Genomic DNA, 17,256 nt, shown 5'->3' on the forward strand with positions numbered 1-17,256 from the left:
TTACCTACGACACGCTTTTTAAACCTTATCCGTGGCAGTGGATTTGGCCTTTCTCACTCTACAGTGTGGATAAACGCTTTTGGATCCCCCCCCCCCCCCCCCCCCCCCAACTTTCTCGTTTTAACTGCTGTATGTTTTATTTTGAAAAGTTACCATTGGATAATCCAGGTTTTATTCCGTTTGACTTGACTGAAGCTTGTGTCCGTGTGTGTTTGCGGGAGCGTGTGTGCACGTGTGAACGCGTGTGTTTGTGTGTGTGCGTCCGAAAAGTTCCTGCAGGGGAGTGGAGAGTGGAGTAATTCCAGCTCTCTTTAAAACAACTTCTCAGCACGGATTCCGTCCTGGAGTTTGGCACCGGAGTGTCCGATCATCTCTGCTTTGTCCCGGGACACTGACGCGGAGTTCCTGCATCCCACACAGCTACAGAAACCGAGATTTTAGTGTTGCAAGGATTTATTTTTCGAAGCCAAGGAACCACGAAGGGATCGAAGAGGCTCTAGTCTGGAAAGTCTGGAAAAGTTCTGAGTTTCTGATTGTGATGGTCTTTCTGTTCATGTAAGCTGATCCTGGCCCTTTGGGCGGTCTGACTATGTTCTGTGAATTGTGTGTGGGACCTTCAGAGTGTCGGGGAGTTAACGGCTTTGTGAGAGGGCAGGCGAAAGAAGTGGCTTAATTGAGTTGGCGACAGCAGGTCACTGAGCAGTGACTGCATGTAGCCTTCTCCCTCATCAGATGTTCGGTGATGTTTAACGCGATGCGTGATTGATCATTACCTTCTAATGCTGCGAGGAAGCCTGGAAACGGTGACCACCGGCTGCGCACGCTGTGCGCACCGTGCACAAACTCACGGTCTTGTGCGTCGAGTGTAAATCGATGTGGCATCTCCCGAGAAGCGGACGGGACCGACGGGACTCATCCGAAACTGTTTAGGTTATCGTATGTTCAAGTCGAGACGCCCAGGTCTTGTACGGCGACTCTGGAGAAGCCGTGTGGTCACCGAGAGCGACGGGCGGGATGGAAGCAGACGAGGTGAAGGAGAGCGGAACGGTGAGTGGGGCAGACACTCGGGTAAGCTCCACAGACACGAGCAGCGGTCGATGACACACACCGACACGGCTCCGGGACTCACGGGGGAGGCTGGAGACCTGACAGAGGGCGCGGAGAGAGAGGACGAGGAACAGCCCGACGATGACCGGGGTGCCATGTGCGTCCCGGAGCACAGAGGCTCCCGGCGAGGACAGGAGAGCGACAGCAGGACGGTGACGTGTTGTTTGTTTGGGGAATGGGATTTCAGACCTCGGAGCTCTTACTGGGCCGCGAGAAAAGACGGAGCTGGCCCCTGTCAGTGCGCACCGAGGCGTGGGGTTCTGGAGGAGGACCTTGCGAGCACCGCTCACGCTTTTTTGAAGAGACTCAAGGAGAGGTCTCTGGACGCCTTGGTGAAGGCTGTGGAGACCAAAGGAGGGATACCCGGCGAGTGCGTTATGGTGCCGAATACTGAGCTGCGGCTCGGTGCTCATCACATCTCTCCATACTATCTCCTTTGTAAGCTGTTCCGCTGGGGCGACCTGCCGCTCTCAGCGCGACTCAAATCGCTGTGCCACTGCCAGAGCTTCGGTGCGGTGGACAGCGCAAAGGTGTGCTGCAATCCTCATCACTACAGCCGCTTATGCGGGCCAGGTAAGGACACTGACACCGGAAGATAGGGGTTGTGGAATCAGAGAACATCGATCAAACTCATTAATCAGACATCATCCCTTAGAAAAGACCATTATAAATGCCTTAAACACCGAAATATCCACCAATATTCCAACCTCGAGATTGAGTTATCTGAAACCATCACACACACCTTCACGAGGGCCCCTGGTCTCCCCCCAGAATCCCCTCCAAGCTGATAGGCCTTGCAGAAAGTTAGTCTCATGCAAATAAAAAAAAGTGTATTTAATGCTATATAAAGATTGATGACCTGTATAACTACAGTATAACGAATAGCATAATATAATGGGGAATTCCAACAAATATGTATCGCTCGCCTGAGGCCTGCAGCTGAAGAAGAAAGTCAGTATTGTTAAAGTGTCGAGCATTTCTTTTCCTGCAGTTATTACAGATGAACTCATCATGCATTTGCAGGCGTCTAACTGGCTGCACTTCCAGCTGACAGTGCGAGTCTGTTTTTTCTTCTAGTGTTTTATCGTCTGTCTTACAGGTTTATGGTCTATTCATAACTCTTTTTTTTTTTTTAACTTTGGGCAACCATTACTTTGGTCCTTCTGCACATTCCAATTACGTTACACGCTTATTTCAATTTTCGCAAAAACTCTGGCGCTTCTCACATCATCCAAATGGAGGTCGCACTCAAGTTGCACTTAGGCTCTTTTTCCTCTGACAAGGAGGTCCTCCTCTTGTTATTTAGGTTAAGGAGTGCCGATAATATACAGTTTGCATAGTGCTGGCGCCAGACTGACTCGCTGGGTATCTGACTGACTGAGGACTCCGGCAATTACTGGCTCTGCTCTTAAAGGGGCCGCAGCCACAAACTTGTGTCCACTTTGGAGTGAAGGATTTATTCCAGCAGCAGCAGAATTATGGAGCTTTCAAAGCCGCTTTAACACAAAAGTCATAATGAGAGCTTGTATGAAAGAACGGAAAGATAATGAAGAAGTAACAGGGGGTAAAAACGAAGCAAAGGCTTTTAAAAGTGCATCAGATAAAGACGCAAATATATTGTCTAGGGTGAAATACTTAACTGGGGGTCTGATGCAATGTGACTCGTGTTGATTAAGCATATTTATTTAAAAAGCTCCAAAGGAATTCCAAGATATGAGCTGTGCAAATATTCCCCACGCTTTAAGTTTTTTCCTTGATCTAGGGTAGAAGGTATGTCGATACAAAGTGAAATTACAGACACACACAGCCTTATGAACATATTTTCCCATGAAAAATAACACAGTGTAAAGTTGATCTGCAGTGCTGCATTCAGGTCTTGCATGTGTTACCATTTGATATAACAACAGGTATGTTTAAAGACTTCCCTGAGGAGAAAATACTTTTTATGTGAGTGTAGGCTCTAGATTTTTTTTTCTGTTTAGGGGGGGGGGGGTGTTAAGCAAAATGTCTTCAATTTTGAACTGACAGACAGAGTTCGACATGTTACATTCTTGTGTGCCTCCTTGCATAATTGTGCATCTCGTAAAACCTCGTGGACTTCATGCATCTTTACGATATGATTAATAAAACAGTAATGAACTAACCGTGCATACTGTGCGTGGCAGTCTTCATTGAACCTTTAGTTTAACCTCATGTTTTTTGGCTGTTCTTACAGAATCACCTCCACCTCCATACTCTCTGTCCCGTTCAGATGAACACAAGCCACTGGGTGAGTTTGGAAAAAAAATGGCCACCACAAAACAAAGTAGGAAAGGAGTTCATTATATCTTTCATCTGAAAATACAGACTTTATTTGATATAAGACACTTGTGCTGAAAGAGACACATGATGGTGTTGTGTTATGATAAAACAGTCCCCTGTTTCATTGATCTGACAATTATGCTTTCAGATTAACGGATTGATTAATCATTTTGTGCACTGTCAAAGAAAGTCCAAGGTGTCCTATCGACAGTCTAACAATCAGCGAAGCTTGAGCTTTAATGACGAGAAGATTTTTATTGTTTGATAAAGGATTCAAGGAGTGCTTGATTACCAAAATCATAGTTGGGGGAAAAAAATTAACCTGGATCTCACACTTCTCCTGTATGCCTTTGCTTTTTCTTACATTTCCCAGACTCATCTCTGTCTTACACTGAAACTGCGCCACCCCTCTTCTCCAATCCGCCTCTCAATATGCCAAGAGACTACACAGGTGAGTAACTTGCATAATAACTGCTGGCTTTTTTGCTTTTCCTGCAGTGCATGGTGAAGAAAGCTGATTCTGAAGAAAGGAAAAGTTCTCACAATGAAGTTTGGAAGCACAAATGGGGAAAAAGTTTTTGAGACAGGCATCCCGTCTGAATGTTTACATAAAAGCCAAATTATATTTGCTGGTGGTGTTATGTTGTGCTTTTCCCCTGTTTTCAAAGGCCGCAAAGGCAACAGAAAACTCCGCTGCATAAAGCTTCTATTGTCAGAGAGGCACGGAGGGCTCGGTGGGGGTCTGGGGTCTCGCTATCTAGATGCCACAGCAGTGTAGGCTTTCTGTCTCTCTTTCCCCCGTCTATGCTTTCTGCACAGCAAAATATTTCACTGCGACGAAGCTGCAATAAGATCCCTGTGCATACTCTCAATCCCCTTTTGCCTCTCTAACCACCCATCCCCCTCTTTCCCTCTTTCTTCCCTCAAATCCCTTCATTCCTCTCTGCAATTGAGCAGTGGAAAGAGGCTGGCACTTTGGGGGCGGGGGAGCCGAGCGGCTCTGATGAGGCGGCGATGTAGAGCTCTGTGTGTGTGTGCGGACGCGCGTGTGTGTATGCGGTAAAGGGGGAGAAGGGGCTCAGGGCTGCTTTGGACAGGAAACAGCCCCCTCTAGATGATGAAACTGGAGCTTTATTTGTTTACGTGCTGGGGTCGGGTGGAGAGGTCCTCACAGTGTTAGAAGAAACCCACAAACCTACTCGATCAAGCCTCCCCGAGCTCGCTTGTGGACGGTGTTGAAAGGTGAATGGGCAACCTATGAAGTCTGCGTAGTGTAGCCATGGTATCGTTGACCTTTATGAGGAGTCACTGAGGATTTTCTTTTTGGAGGAGGGGGTTGTTGTGCCCAGAAGTTAACTGGAGACCTTTAGTTAAAGTTGATGTTGGAAGCAGAAGCAGTATATTGAGTTGTTATGCGCGTTTTCCAGGGGCAGAGCCTTAGCCAGCTTTTTTAGCAATACTGAGGTCGGCAGTCCTCCCAAAGCACACGTCACCCCTCTCAGAAGAGTTTGAGCTGAAATGCGAGCAAGAAGATGCTTTAATTGCAAATAATATAAACTGTCCACCTGCATTCACCCTACAAATCAGTTTTCTGTTGAACACCATCATGAATGTGTAAGATTGCTTTTTGGATAGTTTTGGAGAAGTCATCCACAGTTGTTTATCAATGACTAACAGTCACTGCACACTTTCTGAGTTCAAACAATTTATCTGATTTGTGAAAGTGTACTTATTTTAGCAGACTGTGTCCCAAATCATCCACACTCGGTCAGAAGTTCATCAAATGTCAAGTTTTTGACTTTCTGAGTAATGAGTGAGGGGGAACCATCTATTGTTTGCCTGTCTATATGAATGGAAGTGTATCAGCTTCCTTACAACATGTGGTGTGTCGAGTGTATAGACAAGTTAGCTTGTGTGTGTGTGTGTGTGTGTGTGTGTGTGTGTGTGTGTGTGTGTGTGTGTGTGTGTGTGGTCTCTGATCCCCTGCCCCCCACCCCAGCACTCTGGAGCCGAGAACCAGAGCGGAGGCCAAGAGGCATGAGTAGGAGTGAGACTTGGGTAAACAGAGGCAGCCAAGAAATCTGCATGTAGCTTTTGTTGTTAGCTCTGACAGGTTAGAGGACTCCTGTTTTGAGCTACAAGCTGGGTGAATAACAGGAAGTGAGCTGAACGCGAAGCCTACTTAAACATGTATCAGAATGAGCGTAGCTGTCACAACCTCCCCCCGAAAAAACCCCTTGATGTTGGTAAGATCTTTCAAGAGTGCAAATTAATCTCTTTTATTGTGCAGGTAATCCTTTGGCATATCATCTAAAGCTTGCAGTGTTTTTTTTAGGACAAAAACAAGCATTGGACATGTGCTTTGGCACTTTAGCATCTTTTTTCATTCCTTTAAAAACCAGCTGTGTACTCACAGCTTTAAAAAAAAGTGCAACAGCAGGGTGTGGTCCATACATACCTTTGCCCTGGCCTCTTTTATCATTCAATCAGTTAACGTTCCCTTTAAACCACAACAAACAGATCTGCCTTGAAAAAGAGTGTTTCTGCTGGAGGTTTAGTAGACTTATATCTGCTGGGATCGTCCCCCTGTGACTCCAACGAAATGTGCCGTTCAGCTGCTTGTGTGTGTTGTGTGTGTATGACAGGGAGAGAGACAGGGAGGAATTTCTGTCTGACTCGGTGATAAGATCGTCTCAAAATACTCGCATAGGGGTTCTATCAGGGCAAACACACACACACGCTTTCACCAATCACGCGATTTGTTGGAGGGGATTTTTCCTCTTTGTACCTTTAAAATCGATGTATAACTGAACAGGCCTGCTGAGTACTGTACTTGAAGGTGTGTGCTGGCTTTTCTCTGATTCTTCTGACTGTAAGTTTTTCTCTTGTAGCTTGGAATGAAATTTGCTTTTTCACGCACGGACAGTGTTGTGGCTGTCAGTTTGGAAACGTAATGAAATTTGGTCCTAATGTGGATGAGACTAATAAATGGCTTCCACTTAGCATAGCCAATGGGTCAAACTAAAAAACAAAGAGGTCTTATTAGCCTGAGCTGACATTAAAAGTTAAGGTGGTAGTGTAACCGGTCTGTTCCTGCATTGTGTCTGACACTGAAAGACCTCCAAGTAAAAAACGTGCCCACTTCAGCTCCTATAACCAAATATAAATAGGACGAGAGTTAGCTCAACCCACGCCAACTAACAAGCTAGCAAGGCTTATCTGTTCATGCTAGCATTAGCATTGCCTATACACATACGCCGCACACACGTACCACATATTCACAGCATCTAAAAAAGACAGGCGTAATTATGACAATAATGAACCAAAAACACACAATCAGAAACATCAGGGTGGATAAAAATATAATTAGTGTTGGAAAAGAAATGAAACTGACCTCTCCCACAGGGGAATTGAAGAAAAGGGGAAAAGCCCAAAGGGGTACCCCAAATTTATAGGGTTGCACCAAAGAAGAAGAAAAGGATAAGAATAATGAAGATAACTACAGGCTTGGAAGTCCTAAAAGTCAGATATACCAGGAACAGTTTGGGGTTTCGAACACATTTTATGTAATTATAACAATATGTAATTTATGACCCGATTACATTAGCACATTTGTGTCAGCTGTACAGGTTAGCTTCTACAAGCTGTAGCTGTGTTCTAAAGTTTGATATGGAGGAATTTAGTATTGACAGCATCTGCACAGAAATGTTAGAGCCTTTTCTGATTTCAGGGAAAAAATATTGTTTGATTTCTAACAATAATAGACTTGGTACCTGATGGTTACCTGCTTTGGCATAGTTGGCTGGACAGATTCATGGTTTCTTAGAGCAGTGCTCATTGGTTTCATAGGCAAGATGAGCGGCTAATCAAAAACAGCTATCAAAATTTAAACGTATAACTTATTTGAATTACTGTAGCAGTTAAAAAAACAATTTTTTTTGAAAGGTCTCGATAACAGAGGGCTGATTGTACATTATTGTCGTAATCTTCGCTGTTGTATGTGAGAACCCTGGGCAATGAGTTCTGTTTGTGGTTTGTTTAAAAGTGCTGATTTCACAATGCATCCATCCTTTTCTTGTAAAACTGGAAAACAATAAATCTATCTGAGGGGGGAAGCAGTTAAACGTATACTCCCAAACTAATGTAGTACATCTAGAAACAAAGACCTACACTTGATGGTGTTGCAAATTAGTTGGAACACATTTGTTGTCTGGCTTTAGTTTAAAAACAAAAATAAAATGTGCTCCTGCACTGTATGTAAGTCTTTTGTAAACTCTAATGTAGTAACGCTGTACAAAGAGTTTCATTTTTCTCGCCAAAGGTAAATGCATCTGATTAAATTTAATTCATGGTGTAATATAATTGTATAACTATGATAATCCCAACACTAGTTGCAGATTTCCATACATCGAATTTTAAATACTTTTTAAATACTGAGAAAGGCAATAAATAGAGAGCTGAGTGTAGCTTCTCCGGCGTCAATCAGCAGTCAGGATGTGCCATTTACTGGATAAAAACAGAGCTAAGTGACATTCCCATCCAAACACGAATCAGATGACATCAAGACAGTTTCTGGCCATCATGTTAAAACTCGCAGCGTAACAACATGCTAACTGTTACCATGTTGACTCTAGCACATAAACTCTAGCATATGGTGTTAGCAGCTAATTCTGATGCACTAAAGTCATGCAGAATTGCAGAATGAGGTTTCATATTATTAATAAGCGGTCCCCTGTCATCACACCATCACATAGCCAAAAAAAGTAAGGATTTTATAGGTGTAGCTCATTTGGAAAACCTTTATTAGTAAGTTAAAATACAAACAAATGTATTTTTCCTCCCCACTGTCGCCAAGTGCTTGGTCAGAGGAGACTGTTTGATTGTTGGGTTTTTCTCTGTCTTATTGTAGAGTCTTTACCCTACAATATGACGTACCTTAAGGAGACTGTTGGTGTGATTTTGTGCTATATAGATACAATTGAATTGAAATTAACTGAATTTGCGATTATCTCAATTCTCATAATTTTATTTAGGCTGACTGTTGTCGACTCTTTCTTTAGTTTATTTCGTGCTGCTTCACGCGCATGTTTAAACACTGCGTGCAGATGCATCTTACTCACATTTTCAGCACGTAACATAAAATGTATCATAAAATGTAAATACTTACATTCAGCCTTGGGATAAATGTTATATTTTTGGCATAGATGTTGTGTTTCAGCTGCTTTCTTGTCCTCCTGGTGTGTAATGAGTATAACAAGCTCGTTTTACTAGCATTTCAGTGAGCACTGTGTATGTTACTCACCACATTGTCAAGTGTGCCATATGCAGATTCATGTACATTTGACGCAACTGAGAGTGTAGCTAAACAGTGCCAAGAGTTTGTGATTTCTTTGCCATCTTTCACCATATGACATTCTTGTGCATGTCAAACATTTGCTCGTCTTCTTGTCATTAGCCCCTTGGCTTTTGAACATGTGGAAACAAGTAAGGCAATGATACTTAGAGGACATTAGTATGGCCTGGATGAAATGAGGTAAGACAAGAGGACTGGTCCCTTTTTGCCCTCAGTAATCATATTTTGGGGGCTTGTTTGGTTAAGCAGAGCGAGGTATCAGCCAAACATCCTGTCTCAAAGCCCTGTCTGCACTCACAGCAGCATTAACCCCATGAATTGGCCCTTTGACTGATGTGGCACGGCCTAGGAATGTTGGGAAATTGGGAAGGTGAGGGGGAGCGGGGTCTCCGAGTAAAAGGAGTAGGTGGGGGATAAGGGGAGGAGGGGGTCTGACTCTTGGGAGTGACATGTGATACATGTTTGAACATATCGCCGTTAATACTTAAGAAACGTGGAGTGGAACTGACATTCTTGGAAGTTTGGAAGCAGGCAGTTTTAAGAGTTTTGACAGTGCTCCCATGCTACGTTTAGCTCAGAAGGTTTTGGGGAATTCGCCCACCAAAGCGATGCTGCTCTCAAGTAAAGGCTTTACTCTCAGAAGTAGAATATTAAATTAGATACCTAGATTAAACAAAACAAAAAATGTTATCACTTTCAGATGCTTGATGAATTGTTCAAAGACACAAAATAAACACCCGCATTCTGCCGTGTCCGGTGAGAATCCCTCTGCCTCCGCCTGAATGGGTCCTCCCGGTGACCTGAATCTCCAGTCTGTTTGCTGGCACGCGTACAGCACTTGCTCCTATGCCTGACTGAGACACATTAGACTATGGAATTCAACATCAAGTGCCGGCCCATTAACCATTTGCCATTTCCTCAAATATTTTCCACTGCGCCTCTTTTTCACTACAAGCAGCCGCATGGGTGAGGACGCAGCACACAACTCGCTCAGTTTATTGTGTTTGTGACCTTTTTTTTCTTTTTTTTTAACACATTTTGGACTGAATGCCATGTTATTACAGCCCTGCTCCCAGAGAAAATACAGCAGTGAAGGGAATATCTGGAAGAGCTGACAAGTTCTGGATGTGGCATTTCTCTCAGTTGGAGAGCACCATTATTAAACTTTTCATGGTTTTTATTTTGCAGTTTAATTCTGCAGTGCTCTTCCTATAACTTTGCCCTTTTGTGGCTTAAACCAAAGCACAGACCAGGTTAACATCTGAAAGAAAAGTAACAAATAAGAGTAAAGTTAGATTTCAGATTTTTCAGGATAGCAAACAAATCTTAAAAAGCAACAGAAAAAAAAATATATATATCAAATCAAATCAAATCAAATCACTTTTTATTGTCACATCACATGTGCAGGTACATTGGTACAGCACATGCGAGTGAAATTCTTGTATATATATATATATATATATATATATATATATATATATATATATATATATATAGGGCTATAAAGGGTTAATGCTTTGTATAGATGGACTTTCTGATAGCAGACCCAGAACATGTCAGCCACACTTACCAAACCCTCCAGGTTCCCTTATTTTATTTCCCTATAGAAAAAAAATAGAGGGGTTTAATACTTTCCAACTTTTAAAAAAGATTTCATTTCTTCTGGCTCTGTCTCAAATGTAATCAAAAAGCTGTAAAATCTGTACTCACTGAGTGTCCGAAGCTCTAGTTTTGACACGTCACGTGTGTCACATCGCCTGTTGGGGCGAAGATGCCCCCCAAAAGCAGCCAACATGAATTATAGCGTATGTGAGCATCTGAGGTCCCTGCGCCTAGAATAGATTGCTTGAGCGGGTTGTGTTTTCTTGATTTTCTTTTTCATTATGATAGATGCGGCAGTAGTGTGCATATGTTTAAACGCCGTGTGCAGATGCATCTCGCAGACATTTCTAAATGAAGCAAAGTGAATCAGCAGGCTTCCAAGTTCATACACTAAGAAGACGTTACATATTTGTAGCCATCCTGGTGATTAAGCAAAGGTTGTTGTTTCATTGTTCACAAAAACCTTTTCTCCTCGCTTTCATTATCTCTTCTGCTCTTGCTCCCTTCCTGCCCTTACTGAAGATCCATCTCTGCTGTTGCTTCTCCACAGTTCTTCTGCTTGCTTTTTGCTCTCGTAGTCTTGCTCTCCTCTCTTTCAGCCCATGTTGTCAGGCAATCACAATTTAAAATAAGGTTTAAATTACAGGACTGGCTGTGGCTTTCCGTTGTTCCCTCAGAGTTTTTGCCAACTCGCAATTTGGCTTTTAATGGAATCCTGCCATGCTGCTGAACCTAAAGATTCTTTGCAGATGTCGACAGACTCTGACTCTATGAAATGTAAGAAACTGTTGGCAGCACCGTGAGCTCCAAAGGCAACCCTGAGCTAAGACGCACGTTAATTAATATTTGTAGGTATTTTCAGGACTTGTAGCCGCCTGTTCACCCCGCTTTGGAAATCACTTTTGACAGCATTTGTCATCATTTGATTTTGATGACCGAATGACGAGAAATAGTAAATGTGCTCTTGCACACGTCGCCCTCCGCTAAACGACTGCAGGCCCTCGTGTCACCTCGCTTTCGGTCCACACTCCCGCGTGCACGTCTGAGCTGGAGTTTCACATTCTGATAATTCTCCCAAATTACATTTTAGTGGAATTCCATAACTAATTCTTCATAGTGGAACAAATGGATCTATTCCACCAATAAACGCGTGTAATTATGTTGTGAGGAGTGAAGGCCATATAGTCGGACCACGTGAGGCTCAATGAGAGACTTGTCAACTTGACCCCTGTGACTGGCTGAGGGGAGGGTGGGTGGGGGGGAGGAAGTGTTGAGGAAGAGGGCCTGTCCAGGAATGTGTTGGGAGGGGAGAGTTGTCAACTACCGAGCTCTGAAGCAGCCCTGCGTCTGCTTTTCGTGCCTCCGTTCAGACGTTAATCATCTTTCTTTGAGTCATTTGTGCACTTTAAACTATGCATTGTCTTAAGCAAGCCAGATTTAAGACTCTAAGTCTTTAGTGGTGATGACACCTGCGTATGTATCTCTGGTGGCTCTGTAGGTGCACGCACAGTTGCATGTATAGGAGAAGCACAATGGGAATAAAAAGGTAAAAACTGACCACAGATGAGATCATCTTGCAAAGCCAACTGTGTGTAAGCCATTTACTTTCACAATTTTTTTTTTTATGGCCAAGGTGATGGCATAAACGCGACAGTGGAGTTGTCCAGGATGCGAGTTGTATGCAAAACCTGAGACATTCCTTGGCTCGAGTTGTTTGGCACTTTGAAGTAGCAGCAGAAATGCAGGAAGCTCGTTACTTTCGCTCTTCCTTTCTAAACCGCCTCCGAGCACTTCTCCCTAGGAATTTTACAGGGACACACTGTAACTTTACTTCAGCTCAGTCGGGTCGGTCCAAAGGACGTCTCCAGCTGGCGAGGCCAGGTTTGTGTCTCTTGTGCCGTTAAACACGAGACATCTCCAGTCACACACCGCTCCATCACACAGATCCACTTCACAATGGAAAAAAAAAGAGGGAGAAGGAATGAGTGTGTGTGTGCAGGAATGCGTGTTTGTGCGCGTGTGTGAGCAAGAGCCCCACTGTGTTCGACTGTAAAGGCCACGTCTGGCGATAAGGCAGCCCGCTGATGGTAGAGATAGTCGAGACGCCAGCTTAAATGTGGCTTGCTGGATTGAAGTTTTTTCCCTGTAATGATAGTTGTCTCAAACAACATAGAATCTACCATTTGTAGGCAGGGAGGGGTGTCTCTCTCTCTTTCTCCCTCTCACTTTTTCTCTGTTTTTCCCCCACCTTATTTGATTTTATTTCTACTCTTTTAGGATCTTTGGCATTAAGTTGAATCAAAACAAAGCATTTTAAAGGCAACCGACGATGGTCAGTAGATAAATTCTATCCTCCCTTCTCGTCCCTCTGTCCCCCTCACACTCCCTCCTCATCCCTGCCCGCCCCCTTCCCAACCCACCCACTTCTTTCAGCACAGTGGAAGAGTCTAATAACTGGAGGGGAATCTAATCCTTGGCACTGGATGAAAGACGAGGGTCTCCCTCCCTCCCTCTCTTTCTCACAGTCTCTTTCTCTCTCTTCATTTTTTCCTTGGATGCTGGTTATGCTTGGCAGGTTCTCGCTCCCTCTCGTTCCCCCGCTCCCTCTTTCAGTCTACCCAGTCTCCCTTTTCCTCTGTCTCTCTCTTTTTTACTCCTCCGTCTTTTCCTGCACAGCTTTATTCCTCTCTTCTCTCCAGGTTACAGTTTGGAGGAGGAAGCCTCCACTGTTCAGACTGGAGTAAGAGAAAACAAAGCAGGAAGTTTGGAGGAAGTTAAAGTAGCTTTACAGCTATAGACATGTAAACAGCCAGCTTATTAGCGTGTTTGCTTCACATATGCAAGACCCAAAATATGTTCATAACCAATTAAGCTTTTATGCATCATTTTGTCTGCTGAGGGAGCGTCACATCATATTCCCAACATTGTTACAGGAGGGAAAACAGAGAGATGCGGAAATGTGAGATAAAAGATGAGTGCTGGCGTCCTCGTTTGAAGTCCAGGTTTAACAATCTGTGAGCATCCGGCAGGAAACTGACTGTCTGACCTCTGAACTTTGATTGCCACTGCCTTTTACTTTGTTTGTGCAGTAAAGTTGCAGCTTGTTGTCGTGTATATTCCCACCTTTGTTCAACCCCTAAAGTTCAGTGGGCGTCTCGGTGAGATTGGCACTAAGAGACAGCGATTTTGAAATGAAATAACAAAAGCTACTTATCTAATTGGTAAACAGGGCTGTTAAATAGAGGTTGGCTTAAATGCTTGCAGGACTTTGTAATTGCTGCCAGCCCACGTACAGATGCGGGCATGCATGCACACCAACAAAGTCCCACAGACACACACACACACAGCTTTTTGACTTCCTCCAGTTGAATATAAACATGCTGATAACCTCCAGCTTCAACCCCTCTTTAAAAATTCCATTGAAGAAGTCAGTTGCCCTCCTCCTCCTCCCTCCCTCCTTCATCGTTCTCACACAAGCTGGTTACACCTTTACTTGGATGATAGCCAGGCCGAGCGTGATGACACCGAGGACTCTGCCAGAAACATTAAACATGCCTCGCTGTCAAAATGCTGGTGGAAATTTTGATCTAGTGTTTTGAACTTTACAGCAGGTCAGTCATTCTTAAATTTAATAAAGTCTGCACAAGCACACTTCAGGCGTGCATGAGACCATAAATAAAGAGAGCAGGAGGAGATCTAAATTCTTATGAGTGCTCATGTCTTCTAGCTGCTGCCTCTTATGTTTCTATTTCCAATATACTATCCAGCTATGAATACTGAGGGTGTCTGAAACGTAAAAAAGCCAGCCTTTAAAACCATATTATTTGCCCCATCATTCATCATATGATTGAAATTAAAGTGTGCCGTGCCTTTTGAAAGAAAACCTTAAAAGTTCCAGTTTGTTTTAAGTCTTCTTTGGGAATTAAGTTGATCGTGAGCTCATAAAGTCTCCCTGTGTTTCCCCAGACATGTTTGCGTTGCCTTATTACAGGGAAGAGCATGGCTTGTAAAAGTGTGTGTTTGTGTGTGCGTGAGCGAGCCACGAAGAGATAGAGTGGGAGAAAGAGAGAGATCCTAGCTAGCCGTGCAGCCCGCTCTCTTATTGGAGAGCTGTAAAAACTGCAGTCCGCAGGAGTTGCCAGCCTGGAATTCACTAATGACACACGTGGGCCTCAGATGAGAAGTGCAATTTTGTGTGTGTGTGTTACAGTCATACTGTTTGGATCAGAGGGCTCAATTTGTGTGCGTACGTGGGCATGTGTGAGGCCCTGTCTCATCATTTTCTGTGTATGTTTGTGCTCGTGTGCAACCACTCACATCTCTTCTACATTTACCAACCCTTCTTCTCTGAAACCCCTGAAATGAAAATGGCCGGGGCATAAACACAAAAAAGATCTCGGCCCTCGTTTCACTTTCTTCTTTTAAAGCAACCCGCCATTGGGAGAAAGGCTGCCGCCATTTTGGCCCCTGGTAAATGAAGTCGAGGGTTTTTTCGCTGGAATATGAAAGGAATGGGGCCACAGGCACATGGGTCTTTAAATCTTCTGTGTCAATAGAGTCTCTGGAGCAAAATAATGGCATCACTCTGTGTGGGAGTTAATGTGAGCTGATAGCATGAGGGCTGGGGGGTCAAGGGTTCATGGGCTTGCGCTAGGTTGACAGAGAGCTGAATGCTTTCCACCCCAGACACCCCGCTCTAAAACCTCCTCTTTAACTCCGGGCCTGAAAGAGGCTTGCAGAGGGTGACAGTGAGGAGATGTCAGTGGAGTTAACAGTTTTAACCCCCTTTTCAAAATACCGCAACAGGCGACTAACTAAAGGGAAGAGCATGCATCCATGCAGCTGAATGGGTATAAAAATGATGTGAATCATTTACAGCATCGAGTATTGGGACATTTTGTTTATCATTTATCAGGGGAGGGAGACCGTGGTCAACACTCATGTCCATGTGTTCTTTTTTTTAATTGTTACAAAAGAGGAAACAATCCAAGAGATGCATTTAGGACATCCAGAGAATGCTAATTTTACATGAAAGACAAACTAGAAACAAAATAACAGCATTCAAGGAAGCACAAGGAATTTGAGATGGTCCCCTCTATCATCACGGTCCTTCCTCTAGAGCTCAGTCAAAGCAAATAAATGTTCTATAGTACTGAGATGTGGTAACTTAGGTAAGCCCCTTTTAACCGTATGCTGTAACCATTCACGCCATTCAGCAATTGCGGGCTGCATTGACCCGAAGTGTGGTAACATTTCTCGGGAAGTTGCATCGTGAGTTACAATGTAGATTTCCAGAAGAAGTCCAGTCTAATGAACTGTGGGTGCATTTTCACACATCAAACTGTGCTAAAATAAAGCCTTTCTCCACTTCCTAGAAAGTGATTTCCTGCTTTCAAAACAGGCATGTTTTCTGTGGCCGCGTGAAACCTGCTGTAGTTGTGTTAGTCTGATATATTTTGAGTGAAGAGGTTGTACTTAAACAAGATTTTAACACACAAGGTTCACACAAATTGACGACCATCAACTTAAAAAGTGAAGTAGATCGACTGATAGCTACTTCCCATTATTCCTTTTATTGATGAGTCAGAACAGATTTCAGGGATAGCAATATAAAGATCCATTTATGATGTTCTGATGTTGTTTACTTGTGCTCAGCAGCTAAAATGTCTTTTATATCATCTCACACTGATAGAAAAATTAAATACACTTTACTGCTACGACCATTACCTCATTCACTTCCTTTCCTTTCCTCTTCAGACACTGGTACCTCCATCGGCTCGGTGACCTCTGGCGGACATCGCTCTCACTGGTGTAGTGTTGCTTACTGGGAGCAGCGCACACGCGTGGGTCGCCTTTATCCAGCCTACGAGCCCTCACTCAGCATCTTCTATGACCTACCTCAGGGCACTGGCCTCTGTCTTAGCCAACTCCAAGCCAACGCCTACCATAGCCGGCGTGACGACCCAGGGAGCCACAGCTTGTTAGGTCATCACGGACATCACAGGCACGGAGGGAGCAGCAGCAGCAGTGTGCAGCAGATACGCAGTAAAATTGGTTTCGGCATCGTTCTGAGTCGCGAGCCGGACGGAGTTTGGGTGTACAATCGCAGCCAGCACCCGGTGTTTGTTCACTCGCCCACTCTGGACCCGCCCAGTGCTCGAAGGCTAAACGTGAAGAGGGTGATGCCGGGCTTTTCTCTCAAGGTGTTCGATTATGAGTGCTCCAGCTGGATGGCAGAGCACAGCGTAAAGCCCGAGAGCCAGGAGGGGCCCTGGGACCCCCACAGTGTTCGCATCAGTTTTGCAAAAGGATGGGGGCCCTGCTACTCCAGACAGTTCATCACTTCCTGCCCCTGCTGGCTGGAGGTGCTGCTCAATAACCACAGATAGCACGCACACACACGCTCATAGACTCACAGGAAGCGTCCTGGTCCAGTATCCTAATTGTAATCTACCTAGATTTAATATAAAATTTATATATTATATAAAATATATTATACTTGTAAATATTTGAGTCATTTTTACAATGCAATTATTTATGTATAGTGTAATGTGTACATGAACAAAATAAAAAGGAACAAGAATATGCACTTTTGCCTCTATATATACATTACAGATTCTCAGCGTTGTTTCGCAAACATAAATATGAAACTCTCATGATTTAGCAATTCCATTGAAAAGTATGCCACACACACATTGTCAATAAAGTCTTTGTATGAAGTGAATGTTTCCGTCATGTTCTTGAGTGCTTGTACCTGAGCTTTGGCTGGCTTGCTTGACTTGTATGCACATGCAGGTTTATAACATTGTCATTAATAGGATCCATTAAAGGTGAGTAACTCATTCCTGAGAAAGGTTGTTAATGTTTGAACTCAACAACCAAACAAGCACGCC

The 17,256-nt window shown here is 43.9% G+C and overlaps 1 protein-coding gene across 2 annotated transcripts; it reads left to right on the forward strand.

Moving 5' to 3' along the window:
• The first annotated feature begins 307 nt into the window (after positions 1-307).
• On the forward strand, positions 308-16,792 carry LOC146640002 (SMAD family member 6-like). 2 transcript variants are annotated; one of them, XM_085357063.1, is made up of 5 exons: positions 308-1,680; positions 3,323-3,376; positions 3,782-3,859; positions 16,121-16,316; positions 16,383-16,792. In XM_085357063.1, the coding sequence occupies exons 1-5, from the start codon at positions 939-941 to the stop codon at positions 16,750-16,752; spliced, it is 1,440 nt and encodes a 479-aa protein (XP_085213189.1). In that variant the 5' UTR covers positions 308-938; the 3' UTR covers positions 16,753-16,792. The 2 variants fall into 2 exon arrangements, with proteins under 2 accessions (XP_085213189.1, XP_085213183.1); XM_085357057.1 differs by having other exon boundaries at positions 16,121-16,792.
• The last annotated feature ends 464 nt before the right edge of the window (positions 16,793-17,256 follow it).

Source organism: Diplotaxodon limnothrissa, linkage group LG1 (assembly GCF_057381915.1).
Source record: "Diplotaxodon limnothrissa isolate DT_005_m linkage group LG1, D_limnothrissa_male_GT1.1, whole genome shotgun sequence".
NCBI lineage: Eukaryota > Metazoa > Chordata > Actinopteri > Cichliformes > Cichlidae > Diplotaxodon > Diplotaxodon limnothrissa.

Excerpts from the sequence above, each read along its gene's own strand:
- LOC146640002 (XM_085357057.1), top strand. The coding sequence starts at position 939 with ATGTTCAAGTCGAGACGCCCAGGTCTTGTACGGCGACTCTGGAGAAGC. Across the intron at positions 1,681-3,322 it reads CAGCCGCTTATGCGGGCCAG|AATCACCTCCACCTCCATAC; the intron begins GTAAGGACACTG and ends CTGTTCTTACAG. Across the intron at positions 3,860-16,120 it reads TATGCCAAGAGACTACACAG|ACACTGGTACCTCCATCGGC; the intron begins GTGAGTAACTTG and ends TTTCCTCTTCAG.